Source organism: Aotus nancymaae, unplaced genomic scaffold (assembly GCF_030222135.1).
Source record: "Aotus nancymaae isolate 86718 unplaced genomic scaffold, 86718_ANA_hifiasm-v0.15.2.pri h1tg000009l, whole genome shotgun sequence".
In the NCBI taxonomy this organism is placed as follows: domain Eukaryota; kingdom Metazoa; phylum Chordata; class Mammalia; order Primates; family Aotidae; genus Aotus; species Aotus nancymaae.
Genome location: NW_026988420.1, coordinates 11,296,888 through 11,314,192, shown reverse-complemented (window position 1 = coordinate 11,314,192; position 17,305 = coordinate 11,296,888). Strand labels below are relative to the sequence as shown.

At 37.3% G+C, this 17,305-nt stretch overlaps 1 protein-coding gene across 4 annotated transcripts in view; it reads right to left on the bottom strand.

Annotated features, from left to right (window-relative positions):
* Positions 1 to 17,305, bottom strand: part of LRCH1 (leucine rich repeats and calponin homology domain containing 1) — a 212,739-nt gene that overhangs the window by 25,337 nt on the left and 170,097 nt on the right. For 2 of the 4 annotated variants that reach the window (XM_012465163.2, XM_012465164.2), the window contains exons 14-17: positions 15,911 to 15,964; positions 15,166 to 15,238; positions 12,070 to 12,174; positions 4,242 to 4,351 (exon numbers count right to left, since the gene is read on the bottom strand). In XM_012465163.2, the coding sequence (XP_012320586.2) occupies positions 4,242 to 4,351; positions 12,070 to 12,174; positions 15,166 to 15,238; positions 15,911 to 15,964 (342 nt within the window). The remainder of the gene's footprint in view (positions 1 to 4,241; positions 4,352 to 12,069; positions 12,175 to 15,165; positions 15,239 to 15,910; positions 15,965 to 17,305) is intronic. The other 2 variants (XM_012465166.2, XM_012465165.2) reach the window with 1 other exon arrangement.

The following is a 17,305-nucleotide window of genomic DNA, read 5'->3' as shown; positions in this document are numbered from 1 at the left end:
TTCTTGAGACAGAGTCTCACTCTGTCGCCCAGGCTGGAGTGCAATGGTGCAGTCTCTGCTCACTGCCACCTCTGCCTCCTGGGTTCAAGCGATTCTCCTGCTTCAGCTTCCCGAGTAGCTGGGACTACAGGCATGCACCACCATGCCTGGCTAATTTTTTGTATTTTTAGTAGAGATGGGGTTTCGCCATGTTGGCCAGGCTGGTCTTGAACTGCTGACCTTGTGATCTGCCTGCCTCAGCCTCTCAAAGTGCTGGGATTGCAGGCGTGAGCCACTACGCCCAGCCTGGTTTTTCTTTATGTCTTCTTTTTCTTTGTTGAGAGTCTCTAGTTCTCTGCTGGGGTATTCTCTTCCTTTCCTTTGACCTGTGCATCATTGCTTATTGAAGCACTTTCATCATGGCTGGTTTAAAATATCTGTCAAATAATTCTAACGTCTCTGCTATATCAATGTTGTCATCTGTAGATTGTCTTTTTTCCCTTTCAGTTTGAGATCTTCCTCCTCCTTGGAATGATGAGGGATTTTCAATGGAAACCTGGACATTTTTGTATTATGTTATGAGACTCTGGATCCTATTTAAATCTCTGTTTTAGTTGGATTTTTGTTTGTTTGTTTGACACTGCTTCAGCAGGGGAAGGTGGCCACAATCTTGTTACTGCCAGGTTAATGTAGGCATCTGAGTTTCCCATTGGGTCTCAGTTGGCCAAGAAGTTGGGGGCAGAGGTAGGTGCCTCCTTACTGCTGGGTGGGGGTGGGAATCCAGGATTCCCATGTGGTCTCCACTGAAACTCTGGGAGCAGACGAGGTTCCTTACTGACCAGTGGGGATGAAATTTCTGGCTCCTGGCTTGGTCTTCTCTGATAGCATTCCAGCAAGGGTGGAAGTTTCACCTGACAGGCTTTGCTGGTGTGGCTGAGGTGGGGGCCACAGTATTTCCTGTGGTGTTCAGCTGCAGTAGAGCATTTATGGTCTAAAATTTTGTGTCTTGCTAGGCTGTCCCTTTCCTGGTTATCTGGTTAGAGAAAGTTGGCTTTTGTTGCTGTTTTTCTAAAGCCTGTGCCCATGACTGTTTCTGGGTTCCCAATGACTTCAGCTCCAACTCTGGATACATGAGGCAAAAAGAAAGTCCCCTGGAGCTCACCACTATGGCGTCCCTCAAATCTCAAGGACTCTAATTAGTCTGTCTTCTTCTCTTTACCTTCCAGAATGTTCTTATGTTTGTTTTATGTATGTCTGGGGGTTTTAGGTGTACTTAGTGGGAGGAATAGAGAAAAGTATGCCTGCTCTGTCCTCTTGGAAGTAGAAGTAGAGAAATCAGTTTTCAGACCTTAACTGGAGCTTTTGCAACAGAAGCTCCTTTTAACTGGATAACAGCCTATGAAAGGATAACTTAATTTGGTGATTTTAATAAATGAAAACTTGAAAAACAGTGCATCTCATAGTGTTATATAAATTTCTTTCAGAACAGTCTTGCGTGTGGACAATATTTTAGGCCCCCTTTGAGGCTTTCATTTCATATCACTAAAGTAAGACATAAATGATCAATATGACCCATGTTTAAGATGAAATTGTAAGATATCACTCCCTGAGGGCCATATCTCAGCTTCTGATCTTATTTGTGTAGATTTCATAAAGTTCACCTTTCCAGTTTACATCACATCCAGACAGTCTGGGCACATGACAGAGGTCTAACTTTCCCTTTGTGTTTGCTGAACCACCACAGTGGCTTAAAGTGGTGGTAAGAGTTTTTTTGTTTTCTTTTTAAAATTATTTCCTCCTGACTTTTTGCTAAGCCATATAAAAAGTATCATCTGCTATAACAAAGATGCTGACCTATCCTGATTTAATTTAACCTACATTTTGTTTATAGGGCTCACTGCTCATTTGTAGAACTCACTGCTCTCTGAAACTGTATATTTATTTGTTTCTGTCTTATTTCTTCCCAGTGGACTATAAGCTTCAGAACAGCAGGGACCTTTCTGTTCTCTCCTACGTCCATCACCTAGAACACAGCCTGGTAGAGAGTAACAGTCCATTCACATTTGCTAGTGAAAGAAGATTTCACATCAAATTTATCTCCTCCAAGAACCTTTCTTTTTTTGAAAAAAATTATTTTAGATTTGGGGGGTACACATGCAGGTGTGTTATATGGGTATATTGGGGATACTGAGGTTTGGGCTTCTAATGATCCTATCTCCTAAGCAGTGAAATAGTCCCCAGCAGGTAGTTTTTCAACCCTCGCCCCTCTCTCTCTCCCCTTTTGGAATTCCCAGTGTTTATTGTTTCCGTCTTTGTGTCACATATACTCAGTGTTTTGCTCCCGCTCCGCCTTATAAGTGAGAATGTGGTATTTGGTTTTCTATTTAATAATTTGCTTAGGATAATGACCTCCAGCTGCATCCATGTTGCCGCAAAGGATATGATTTTGTTGTTTTTTATGGCTGTGTAGTATTCCATGGTGTATATGTACCACATTTTCTTTATCCAATCCACTGTTGATGGGAGCCTGGGTTGAGCCCATGTCTTTGCTTCTGTGAGTAGTGCTGTGATAGACATATGAGTACAGGTATCTTTTTGGTAGAACAATGTATTTCCTCTGGATATATACCCAGTAATGGGATTGCAGGGTCAGATGGTTATTCCATTATTAGTCAAGAAGCTTTCTTAGACTCTTCTAGTTCATAGTTGTGATACTTCTTTTTGAACATAAAAAACTCATGCAGCAATTCATAATGTGCTGCCTTTAATAGCTAATACTAATGTTTACCAATGTTTTCTTCCTTTTTGACTGACTCAATAACTGTGCTGTTATTTAACCTTTGATATATTTATCTATGATCTTCCTAACCAGACAAAAAGACCATGCAGGTAGACAAATGCCTATAGAGTGCCCACTGGGAACTAAGAAATATGACAAGGACTAAGACAGCCATGGTCTCTGCCGTCTCCAAACTTAAAAGCTTCAATGACGCCCAGCACAAGACTTCCTCTTTGGTAGAAACTCAAATGGTTTGCCTGTTAGTTAATTGATTTAAAATCTCTGGTCAGTTTGGGGGTACAAATTGAGGATAACTATAAACATTTTTAAATTAGTGTAATATTGCCAGGCATAGTGGCATGTACCTATAATTTATGCCGAGCTATTTGTGGGGCTGAGGCCAGAGAATCACTTTAGTCCAAAAGTTCAAGGCTACAGTGAGCTATGATCACACCACTGCACTCTAGTCTGGGCAACAGAAAGAGACTCTGTCTCTTAAAAAATAAAAATTGGGTTGGGTGTCATGGCATTGTGGCTTATTCCTATAATCCCAACACTTTGGGAGGCCAAAGTGGGCAGATCACTTGAGGCCAGGAGTTTGGGACCAGCCTGACCAACATGGGGAAGCCCATTTCTACAAAAAAATACCAAAAATTAACGGGGCATAGTGGAGCACATCAATAATCTCAATTACTCAGGAGGCTGAGTTGGGAGGATCACTTGAGCCCAGAAGAGGTTGCAGTGAGCCGAGATTGTGCCACTGCACTCCAGCCTATGTAACAGAGCAAGACTTCTCTGTCTCAAAAAAATACATAAAAACAAAAATTAAAATTAATTTAATATTATTAAGTAAATAAATGACAGGACATTAAAGTTACCTGAATTGCAAGAGTACCAGCATTGATACATATGTATTATTTTTATTTACTACTATTTCACATATTCCTCACAAAACCCCACTAAGGTCAATTGGAACCTTTTTTTTTTCCCTTTTTTAAGAGACAAGGTCTCACTTTTGTCACCCAGGCTGAAGTGAAATGGTGCAATCATAACTCACTGTGGCCTCTCATTCCTGGGCTCAACTGATCCTCCCACCCCAGCCTCCCAGCCTCCCAAGTAGCTAGGATTACACGCAGACGCTAACCACGCCCAGCTAATTTTTGTATTTTTAGTAGACACGGGGTTCACCATGTTGCCCATGTTGGTCTTGAACTCCTGGACTTAAGTGATAGCCCACTTACACCTCCCAAAGTGCTGGGATTATGTGTGAACCACTGTGCCTGGTCATACCATTTTTTTAGTACATAAAGAAACAGACTCAGCATTGTTAAGTGGCTTGCCCAATATCCAGCAGTCAGTAAGTGAGCTGGCTAGATTTGAAATTAGGATTGCTTGAAATGTTTCAAAGTCTATTTTTCAACAATATTGAATGTTGCTTAAATTCTGAAAATTCTTCTTTAGTTACATAATGTTTCTTGGGTACCTCACGAAGTTGTTCCACCAGCTCTTTCTCTTCTCTCATCTGCTCCATTTTCCTCCGGATTGTAAACTGTGGATCTATAGATTCCAAATTTCTCTGAGGTCTTAGAAACACTATAATAGAAAGGGAAAACATGCCTTTATGTAGTGCCTTGTCCAAGTTGCCACATAGGGCTATTCATGTTCAAATCAAACAGCATGTTAGTTTATCCAAAATAATTCATTTACTACTCAAAGAAACAAATTCCAAATCCACAAGAAAAGCCTGGCTCAAATATTTTAAAACAGATTATATTTTAAATTATACTAGGTTGTATTCTTCGGTGATAATAAACTGAACCCAGGGCAAGGTTTGGGTCACTGGGATCATTCCAAGCCCCCTGTCTGACATGTCCTGCTTCATTCATCTTCCCACTGTTTCCATTTTAATTTTTAATTTACGCTCAATCCTTTCATTAAATTCAGATAATTTATTTCAAATAAGGCTCTAGAGTTGTATGTATTAAAAATAAGCACAAATTAATGTTTTTGTTGGCGTAAAGTTTTTCATAAGCCTGAGTTAAGAACTAAGTGATGATTACATATTTGAGGGTACAAAGGAAAAATTCTGCCTTCTAGACTGTCACTGACAGATTATCTAAAAAGCCAGCTCTTTGGAGATGAGCAAGGACTCCTTTTAGGAAGGCTGGCAAGATTAGAAGTAGCTGAAGAGCTCATGGTTGGCTTCAGCTTCTTGAAGTCACGACCTCCAAGAATAGTAACTAACAGCGGTGCTCCCTCTGAAATGAGTTGAGAAAACACGTGCCCTTACCTCTAAAAGGAAAACATCTTTTAGAGACCAATTAAGAAGGTAAATAAAGTTCTATGTATTGGAGAATGACCACAGCAAGAGTTTTAATTAATTTTTTAATGATATAAAGCCCAGGGCAGATTTAAACTTGAGGTTTTTTTCCCTAGAGATGTTTATCCTAGTCTGTCAATTTTCCTTGCACATACGATGGATCCAAGAGCTGTTCGAGCCTTGGTTCCTCCATCCCATAGACTTTCAGATTGAGGTGGGGAGGGAAAGTCCTTCCGAACATTTTGGGCAGAGAACGCCAATGTTAGAAATCCATACCACAGAGAAAGCTGCATGGCATACTGCGATTGCAGAAGTTTCAATCATAATAATTTAAACAATGCTGAATAAGAAAGAACGTGCAATTTTTATTCTACCCTGACATACATTTCCTATGGACCACTTAAGAAACGATTTCAATATTTCAGATTTCTAGAAATTAAATATGATTTACAAATAGAATACTTTGGATGCAAAGACCTGAGTCCACTCAGTGTAATCAAAAGTCCTGTGCTCACCTAACTACCATATTTTAATCTCAATTTGTACCTTTGAACATGCATTCCCCTTCTCACATCTCAGTATTTTCTTTCTAAACCAGTTCTAAGATGTTAGAATTAGCATTCTGATGCTGTAAGAAGATGAGGAAGTTGACATATTTTAAACTGTTGACTTAGAGTTAATGGAGAAAGAGGATGATTTATGGTACACAAGGCCTGTCACCTTGTGGAATCTCAGAGAGGAGTCAGCTTGTGGCCTGGGGCCTCTGCTGGAAGCCACTGAGGGAAGTCACAGGAAAGGACACCACAGGCAGTCACAGGAGGGTTGTCACCAAGTCCCACAAAACCCAAACCTCACAGGACGTAGAACCAATTATTTAAAAAGTAAAGCCAAGGTCAGTAAAAGGAGGACACAGTGACCAGGCAGGGAGAGATGATAAGTTCACAGAGAAAAGGGAACAGGACAAATCTGACGAATTAGGATGCATGGAAGAAATTGGAGAATACATCAAACTTGATGCAATTTCATGCAAAACCAAAAAAGAGAAATATATAAAAATATAAAATCTAGAATTAATTTGCACCACCAAATTTACCAAAAAAAAAAGGTCAAGGAATGCAGATAGAGTTGGATAATACACACATAAGCCAGCAAGGGGCGCCTCAACACCACTGAAACAAATTGAATGTTTTCTTTGGAGCTGTTATTTTCCTTTGCCTTTTTTCTGGGGGTAATCTTATCTAATAATATTTTCAATATGTTTTTACTGGCAGATTTTAATCTGAATATGAAACTATCAGGAAGTTAAATGAACCATGAGCTTTTCTGTTCAACACCACATTGCCCTATTAGAGCCCTGTGTGAGGTATCAGGATAATGAAATGGTGTCTGGGTTTTACTTTCCTGGGATCATTTTTAATTTTGCATTCCTTTGTATCTTAAAAATACAACATGCATGCCTGGGCATCTGCTCTATGAATATTAAGTAAACAAAAAGTGTTTTAAAAAAAACACTTGAACACTTTTTAAAATGAACACTTCAAATATATGTAAAATTATCAGAAATGACGATATCCCTATATTAGTTTTCTAAATGTATTTGTTACTATGACATATAAGAGAACTTAAGGCAATCTCTTTAGGCTCATAATAAATCTGCCAAGTACAAAAGTGTTTGCTTATGTTGCTGGGTTTGTTACAACAGAATAACTTTACTGGGACCATTAAAGTACCTCTAATTAAATTACCTGCAGTTTTAGCTTTTCTTTCAAGTCCTATTTAAATAATAAATCCTGTGACCAGTCTGGGTCCAGGCTTCAGGAAATTTACCTACAAAAAATTATTCTGGTTTTCCTTAATTTTCATATCACTAAATTTCAAGAGCTTCCTTACTTAATCCAGAGGAATAAAAGTTTAACTTGAGGCCATGAGACAGTATTAAGAAGTGGCGTTCACTGTGAGCATGTATTTTTCAAATCAAATGCTCCTGTGACTGTTGAAGTGTAAATAAGAAAAAAGAAGGATGAGAGAGCAGAGTGAGTGTGTATTACGAGTGTGTTGAAAGAGATGAAGAGGTAGGTGATTGTTTTTTGGCAAAGGAGTGGGGGGACACAGTCTCACTCAGCTGCCTAGGCTGGAGTGCAATGGTGCAATCTTGGCTAACTACAACCTTAACCACCTGGGCTCATGCAATTCTCTCATCTCAGCCTCCCGAGTAGCTGGGACCACAGGCCTATGCCACCATACCTGGCTAACTTTTGCATTTTCAGTAGAGGCAGGTTTTCACCATATTGCCCAGGCTGGTCTCGAACTGTTAGACTCAAGTGATCTTCCTGCCTAGGACTTCCAAAGTGCTGGGATTATAGGTATGAGCCACTGTACCTGGCCGAGGTAGGCAATTTAAGATGAAAGAAAAAAATAAGTTCTGCTTAACTAAGCCTATAGTTTAATTACTGTATGTTATATAAATATATATTTTTATTTTTTTTGATATGGAGTCTCGCTCTGTCGCCCAGGCTGGAGTGCAGTGGCACAATCTTGCCTCACTGCAACCTCTGCCTCCAGGTTCAAGCGATTCTCCTGCCTCAGCCTCGCAAGTAGCTGGGATTACAGGCGGCTGCCATCACGCCTGGCTAATTTTTGTATTTTTAGTAGAGACGGGGTTTACCATGTTGACCAGACTGGTCTTGAACTCCTGACCTCAAGTGATTTACCTGCCTCAGCCTCCCAAAGTGCTGGGATTACACATGTGAGCCACTGTGCCTGGCATAAATAACAGTTAAAGAATGGAAAAGATTTGCACATATATGTAATTTATTTAGCAAAAGAGGTAAGCATGGACCCTGCAGGGGATAATGAAATGCTTATGCAAAATATTGAATTCATCCTTGCAGATAGATACAGGTCAAATTCCACTGACCTTTCCATTATTTTCTGCCTTTTCCTCCATTCTTTTCCCCATCCTCATCTCTGAGCTGGGAGTAATCTCTGTCTTCTGTGAGCGTACAAAATTTTTTATCTGTGTCTGTCCCATGGCACTCACCACTTTCTGTCTTAGAGTGATATTTCACCCCATTATGGATGTGTAAACGTTTATGTCTATTTCCAACTTGTACCCTCTACTTCTGTCCCACAAAGCAGTGAGTTGAGCAGAATGAGTTTGTTGAATGAGTAAACAAAACAAGTGTTTCAAACACTCCCTCATTTAAAGCTCAGTCTATTTGGAGAGCATCCTTGCAAAAATGATTCTATTCTGATAATCAGTCACCTGAGATTTTCCTCTTATGAATAATCTCCTAAATTTAGTTTCCAGGTCTGAATGCATTAGACTCTGAAATGAAAGCAGAGAGATTTTGGCTGTCTCTTTCAGAGCTGCATCCATAGTAATGAGCATCACGCGTAGCACATAACAGGCACTCCACAGATGTTTAAGGATGTATACAAGAAACCATTTATGTACTTGTTGTGATAAGATCTTTGGGTTAAGCAAACAAAGAAAGTCTTTTGCTCTAAAAATTGCCCAAATGCACTTTATCATTTAATTATTCCATGAAATGCACTCTTCATAAAAAAATTTTTATACCTAAATTTAACTCAATGAAAGGAGATTTCTTCTCTGTGGAAACATGAAATTTTAAAATTTAGCTCTCAACTTCTCTTTGGAAGTTAAGAACCTGAACTGGACATGATGTTTAAGATATACAAACTCAAAGACAGTATTATCTTGGCTTTGAAAAATATCATGAGCTTTAGATCCAGAATTCTCACTAGCTGATTCATTCATAACTTCTGGTGCCTAAAATTGAATTAGACACATTCTCTCTCCTTAAAATGCTCACATTTCTTCTCCATGGTCTTGGACAATTTACTTAATCCAGTGATTTTCAACCTTACTTGAACACCACATAACATCACATAAAATAAGTGAAACAAATGATCAGGACTTAGACTCAATGCTACACCAAAGAAATGAGCATTTCTGACTATGCGCCCTAAGTGGCTATAGTTTTACAGAACGCCCAGGTGATTCTAATATAGAACCAGAGTTGAGAACCACTAAAAAGCCTCTTATAGCCTCAGTTTCTTCATTTTTGTAATGGGAAAAAGAACATCTATAGTGCAAGATTCTTGTAAAAATGTAAGGAATATATCTGCAAATTGGCACAAGATGGATGGTTATTTCAGAGACTAATGTAAACTAGTCCATTCATTCATTCTCTGGTGATAACTTAAAGATTAATTTTCAATAAGTATAAATTAGCATCTACCAATTCACTGCAAATAAAAGAGAAAATATGACCCCAAAGAAGATAGAAATGGTTCTTAACGTCAAAGTGAAGTCAAGAGGAAAGATTCAGTAAGAGGACACAAGAACAGGGGAAAAGCAGCAGTTAAGCTATCAGGTTAAAAACAGAGGTTAAAGCTGTCCCATCCATCTCCAGGCGTGGGTCCACACAAACCTACAGACAAACTTCCACAACCTCCTTCATCCACCTTATGGGGCAGAACTTTAGGGACTTTGAGACCTCGAGACCTCAAACACCCAAGGACTTTCTACCCAGTTTGCCATTTTTAAAAAAACATCTGTTTGAAGAATACGTTTTACAGAAAGTGGGGAATTTAAAATGAGACAGAATGGGAATAAATATTTGAAAGAATTTAAATAAAAGGATAATTTTACATAAAGCAAGACAGTGAGCAAGACGTGAAAAGGACAACTTTACCAAAAATAGTAACTAAAAAGTATAAATAAAAGTCAAGTTACATTATGTTAAGCTGAGCTGGTAATAAGATGATGTTTATTTATAAAGGTTATTTACAAAGATAGCAGCCAATATTGAATAACGGAGAAAATATGAGGAAACAAAACTGATGTAATCAGCTTTGAAATGCCAAGAGAGGCCCCTGAATAGGATCTTCTACTTAAAAGGAACCAGTAAGAACAACATAAAAAGTAGTCTGTGTTCCTTTCCCAGCATTAGCTCACAGACCTGTGAACATACAGTGCAGTTTCTTTAATTAAGAAAAAGAAAGCATTAGAAAATGTATTCCAATCACGTTTCAAAGTTTGGAACAAAGAAAATGAAGATAAACATAAAAGTCAGATCTGGGAACCTAAACAAATATTTGTAAAGACTATTTCTGCACAGAAAATTTTCTGTGGCCCAGGGCATAGTAGAGACGAATTGCAAATAGGGAAAAATGTCAGTATCTGACATGATTGACTGAACCATGAGTATTGAAAACAATGGTTTTGTTATTATTGTGGCACAACATAATAGCTGCGTGTGAATCCCTGGAATTTTTACTCATAGAAAAAATAATAACTATTGCAAGGTTATTTTATTTTTAGAAGGATTTCCACGATAATTATTTTCTATGGAAATTTCAGGATTTTTATTAAAATGAAGGCAGCCTGAACATAGATGTGACAGAGATGATTCCAGAGTTAGGAACCCTGGTGTGGCTTCATCTCCGTCTCTACACCATAGTGTGACCCAGGCAGCTCACCTCACCTTTCTGGTTTTAGGCTGTTCATCTATAAAGATAGAAATTTTACTGCTACATAAGAAGTCTAATTCTTTCCCCGCTTAAAAAAAAAGTTCGTTGGTTTCAGATATCATTCCTAAGGAAATACCAAACCACACATAAATCTTCATTCTAGGCTTTATTTCCTTTAAACAACATTAGACCCATAAATAGCTATGCTTTCTGAAAAACAAAAATGCCTCCCTCCTCCATTCGAAAAAAAAAAATTTAAGTACAAAAGAAGTTTATCAAGAAAGTTTCCATTTAACCCTCTTCAACTTCCAAAATTGAAAACTGGATGGTATAAGGAGGGCCTTTTGTTTCATAACTTTTGCTTTTTAATCCTATTTATTTTCAGTTGAAAAATTTCGAAATCTATGAAATATTAAAATTCCTTGTATAACTACTCTGCCAAAGTATATATTGTCCTTCTCCATAAGGAAATTGTAAAAGCATTTTTGGTTGAATTTTAACCAGAAATTGCAGCAAGTGTTTCATATCCATATTTTCCAGGTCTTACATATAATATACTTAGATGAAAAGAAAAATATTATCAGAAAACGTATCTTCCGGTTGTGTTTGCATTGGGGCTATACCCTGTACCTCAATACTCTTCCCTATAAATCACATTCTCTGCCTCATTTAACTCAACTGCAATGACTTTGTATTTTGAAGTAAAATGTTTAAAGTCTGAAGATTTCCAAGACTAGAATGAAATTAGACAAGAGTGGAGATTAAGATATAGGTGGTATTTAAGATCTAAATAATTATATTTTATTGTAATCTCTTAGGCTACAGAAGATTGATAATTAAAAGATATTCACATAAATACTAGCTAAGTATCCTCGATTTTTTATTTACACATTCAATTCTCAGGCCAAGTTACCATTATTGAAAGTCAAAAAGATGAACTTATACTCAAGAAGGTATCAAAAGTCAAAACATGCCAATAATTTGGAAAAAAAGAAGGCAAATCATTTCTCTTCATTTTTAGATATTTCTCAACATTAACATTATTTTCAATGCAATACTCTAGGATCAGCCACGGTACATTTTAATTACCTTAGAAACCTCACAAGGTAAGCATAAATAATATAATATCAAACTCTAGAACCATTTAGTTTAGATGCAGGAACAAGCAGAGATAATCCAAATGTGCAAACCCCAAATATTTGTAAACAAGCAAACAAACCAAAAAACCCAAGCAGAAAAGGGTAGAAAAGAAAGTATTATAATGCCTTCCCCAAATCCAGAAGAGTCAATTTAATTAAACTGGAGATTTACAAACTGCTAGAGAACAATCCACATGCACTTTTCTGGACTTCACTTTCCAGGCTTATACATTATTTCTTGTACCAAGCATGCAGGTGAATATGCTCTATCTTTAGCTTCACAGAGATGAATATTCAATATACGCATTGGCTGATTAATGAGAACATTGGAGAAGAGGTACAAAGCCACCTACCATTGTCACTGTCTCCTTCAGATGGAACACTGTAGCTAGAGCTGTCCCATGTCTGTGCCTGTGTAAGTGTGTTGAAGGAGATAGGAGGAAGAATGAGGGCTGGGTCTGCAGGGGAGCCAGAGAGCCAGTCCGCGTACAGTTGCACAAGGACCAGGAAAAACCAAAGGGGCAGCAGCATTTCACAAATGGCATAGGATTTGCATGGAAATGAAGAGTGGATTTCATTTATATGGGGTTTAATTTCAAATGCACAATATAGGAGAAGAATGAAAGATGGTGCATGGAATAAAAAGAATGATAAAAACTGAGTGTTAGTACCCATCAATCATACACTTTGCATGCAGTTCATATTGTTAATCTTAACAGTTCTGCAAGCCCACAGACTTAGAGTACTAACGAATCAGGTCAGCAGAAAGAAAGAGCACCCATAGGTTAGGTAGACAAAAAGCAAAAGACCTGCCAGATACCTTTCTCAAAGACTTTCTAAAAAACTAACCATCTTAGCAAATACGATTTCCCCAAAAAATTGGTCAAATAGGACAAAGCTTAATATGTAAATATATCTATTATTTAGAAATAAAACTATTATAAAATCATTGTTTACCATTAGTGATTTTTTTTCTCCAAAGCAATATAAAATTTCTTTTTAAAGACATCTGTAGGTCTATTGGCATGCTTTATTGATAGCTGAATTTAGCTAATTCTTTTCTTGATCCTGGACATACCTCTCAATACTGTTTTCAATATTGCTCAGTTAAAAAACAAAAAGACAAAAAATATTGGACACTAGTACAGTCTATTTAACAACAACTCCAATTAACCAACAGAGATCAATCAATTTCAAGAACTTCTGAGTTGGTCATTTACGAAATAACGACTCTAATTTTTGCACTAAATATCCATACGGCAATTTCACATTTAGGGAAGTCTACATAATTTTTAATTCAAACATAAGGCAAGGGCCAGTAGAATAAGTAGATATAGTCCTAGAAATAAATATTTGGGTGTGAGCAGTTGTCTTTCTTTGGGAGGAAAACACAGAAAGAAATGTTTGTTTTGAAGAAAACTGTCAGCCTACTTTAAGAAACTAAGTTCTTATTTCAACTTGCTAATGTGAGCAGTCTGTTTTTATTTATAACACAGAAATCACATAAATTCACATACTTTCAAAATAAAAATTAATTGGCTTTAAGCATTCTAAAGCTACTTGATCAAAAATGGTTTCTATCTTTTAAAACTACATGCTTTCCAGTTAAAATTACTGTCTATATTACTTTCCAGAAAATGTGAAAAACACATTTAAGCATATACGCTATAATATTTTAAAATTATTAAATAAAATGAAAAAAGAATCCCCATACATAATACAAATTTTGTAAAGTTCCAACATGTCACTTGATGTTCCTGAAGATAAATAGCATTATTTACAGCAACCGAACTCCAGAGAGCTTTCAACAACAAGAACAATTTCCGCATTAGTTAGTCAGCATTATAGAAAGACTGGAAGCTTGGAGAGAAAATTAACTTTGTTTTCTGCTGTTCAAAATAAAATCTCCATTTATTTTTCACCGCTACAAAGAATTTGAAATGGTTCAACAGCGCCAGTACAATGTAAACCCTAACTGTAATAAGTTGAGTTTAGACTCCATAAAAGGAATAAAAAAGTCACCAAAATAATTCTACAACTAAATTGCAAGGTGTACATTCAAAAGAATATTATTCTTTGAAGATCCATTCAACTTTTGATTTGCTCAATCATACCATATTTTTCAATTGTGTAAAACTGACTGTGAGGATTAAGAGACCGTCTGAAGCTCAATATGAGGTCCTCAGTGTGTAGAGTAAGTCTCCTGGTGGGTCGTCACTGAAGGCACAGATGAGGTGTGCCTGAACTCACCTCCATTCCTCCCAGGACACAACCGAGACTGTGGAAATGAAAACCCAGCTAAGGCCCTCGGCCCAGAACTGATCACATTTGCTTAGTTCCAGACATGAGAAGGCCAGCCATTTGAGTTTTATTTCATGTACAATTTGGATCTCCATAAAACACTCACTAACTCTTGTCACACTCAAGCACTTTCTCAAATGGCTTTTTTCCTATAGCCCATTCAAACTGCCAGGAAACCATTACACCTGGCCACTTGTTACCCATCAATCAACCTGCCCCAAGAATGAAAAACATTTCCTTTATTAAAGAATCATCTTTGTTTTTCCTATGGGTGCCTTTTAGCAAAATATACACATGAATAACCTCTACTGTTGTTCAAAATGCTTTACTGGAGAACTCAAGAAGATCTGAGTTCCTTACCAGCTCTTACTTAAAAGTGTCCGAGTTCTTTATTAGCATTTGCTTAAAAGCATGAGTAGTAAGTATAGACTAAATACCAGAGTTAAAAATATTAAAACAAAGAAAGACATAAAAGAAGGAAGATTATCACCAGAACTTCAAATAAATAGAGAAACCAGAAGAATCAAATTTTTCTATACAGAGTCCTTCTTTTGAAAAGCAACCATTATTGTGTACATCGCTATAATTTACTTTTGGAAACAAACAATAACAAATTAAAATAAAATAGGTAATATAAGCAGAATGCTTTCTCAGAAGACTTTTTAAAAAATACTCCTGACCACTCATGCAAGCCTTGAAATGACCACCCTGTTATGTGAGTAAACACACAGAACCTACCAGGCTCAGAAAGCAAATGAGGATGTCTCAGAAAGGAGTCACTTTTCCAGAGGCAGGTTGCCCCTTAACTCAGCCGAGCACCAGGAACCACTGGGGCCAAAGGGCAGCTATTTTATCTTCCTTAGGTAAAAAAAAATCAATAGAATATTTCTTCCCCGTTACATGCTCCCACCACCTTTTTTTCTTTGCTCTGATTCAAACGAAGACAGGATATCCACTACTGATAACATGAACTTAGCTGATTCACTGAAAACAAAGCTACAAACTCTGGCCTCCGCTAGCTATAGATGCCAAGATTTCAGCTCAGCAGAACTGACAGCAATGTGCACATTGATAATGCATACACTTTAAAGGCTCAAGAGAAAGTTATGAGTTATTTAGTGTAAGAATGGGCTGAGGTTTTCATTTACCTGATCGAGGCTTCAGGCCAAATGGAGCTGTGCTGTTTGTGGTAGGAGAGACTGCAGGAGAGTTCTCTCTAATCTGTGGTATTGTGAAGAAAGAAAATTAGGAAAAAAAAAGGGGGAAACAGAAGAACTATATACATGTTTTTTCTATGTTCAAGGATTGAAACAAAATGACTCCCTTTTTGCATTTGCTGCTATGTGATGAAGTCCTGGCTAAAAAATCACTTTGTAAAGATGTTAAATGGCATAACCAACAGAATGTTGTTTTAGAGTGACCCACTCAATTTTTTTGTCCATTTTAAGAATATTTGATAATTACGACACTGGCAATCTTCTTGCATAGTTGTGTGCATGTGTGCATGCACGCACATCTATCCACTTATATCCAAAAGAGGGCACATCTGATGAGGACAGATAATACTGAACTCAGTGATACTGACCCACGCAGAATCATTTATGGAGAACAAGACATTCTAAATGTTGCCTATTTAAGTGATCTTCATTTTGTTTTCCTGCAAAGATGCTCCCATATTCTGTTTTTAAAAATATATCTCATAAAAATTAATATTTAATTATTAATAGAACCAGATAAAGCTATGATAGCTAATGAGAGTTACATGGATTTCCCCAAGGACTCTTCAATTAATTCATTAATCACAACAATCTTAGATTATATATTTCTGTAAAAGATATTCCAATCCCACCTTCAAAAAATACCTCACCTTCCATTAATCTTCAAGAAACTTACCTCATTTGGAGAATACTGGCTCCCATTACTATGTGATGTTAGATCACTCTGCACCTGAAAGAAGAAGGAAAAAGCATGGTATATTCCATTAGACTGTGAAACTGTTGAGGCAAGAATTGCATCTTTCTTACTGCCATCATGTCCCTGGTCCATAGGTACACAATGAGTATCTGTTGAATTAATTAGTTAGTGTGTTCAGTAGCTAAGTAGACCATACTCATATGTTCTGAAAACATGCAGCTGTATTCATAGAAAAATACATCTAAAGTGTTATACAAACCAAGATAAAGAATTTCCCAGAGCAAAGAATTCACTCCAAGATATCTGCGGATGTCAGCTTACTTTGCTAGGTTATAAAGCTCCCTGCTGGTTCCCATTCTCATTTTAATTATGGTTTTTAGAAATGGTTTAAGGTAGTCCTTCCTAAATATGCAGAATCACATTGGGAGCTTTCAATAAATACACGTCTGGACCCCAAATTCACTGAGCAAATATGTTGTCAGTTCAACATCAGATTGCTTTGGCAACTACTGGTTAAGTGAAAAAATTATGAATTTTTTCTGTCATAAAATGTGCAGGATTTATAACTGGTCGTGGAGAAAAGTCAAGATGACATCATGATTTCCAGCAGGAATGACTGGGTAGGTGATAGCTTCACTGAATACTAGCAGGGAATACAGGAGCAATTCAAGAAGTTGACACTATCAGTTTAGCTATATAGAGAATGAGAAACTTATGGGGCAGGGAGACAAAATCTGAATACTGGGGTACTAGGGAGAACTTGGGGCATCAGCTACAGGTTTCAAAGTCATTATTATTTATGGGGTGCCTGAGTCCATGAGGGTGGCCAGATGGTCCAGAGAGACAGTGAAAAAGTTGAAGAACAGTGGCTGAGAGCAAAATCCTGTAAAACCAACATGAAAGAGACACACAGAAACAGGGGCCCACAAGGGACACACTCTAGTTTCTTACCCAGACCTGCCTTCTTTATAAGGTAGTCAAGACCCCCCGATCCTCCCTAATAAAAACTTGGGCATTAGCTCATATAAACACCTTCATACATACCACCAAATTATTATATATTTAAGATACCTGTTCCTATTCATTGCTGAGGAGTGCTATTTAAAAATCTTCCCGCCTTTGACACAAATCCAAGGGAAAACTGTATTTTTAGAATAAAATGTCACTAATGTCCTTACTTAAGTAAATGGCTTTGCTAGAACTACTAACAAGTAACTTCAGGTGTGGTTCATTCTATAAGCAATTCTTTCCTCTAGTTCATCCTATGGTCTCCAAGATCCTTCCCCATTCAATATTACTTATGTATGAGCCATGCAATTTGCAATTCTCCACCCACACTTGATGTGGGCAGTCATCTAAAGTATGTTTAAAGTC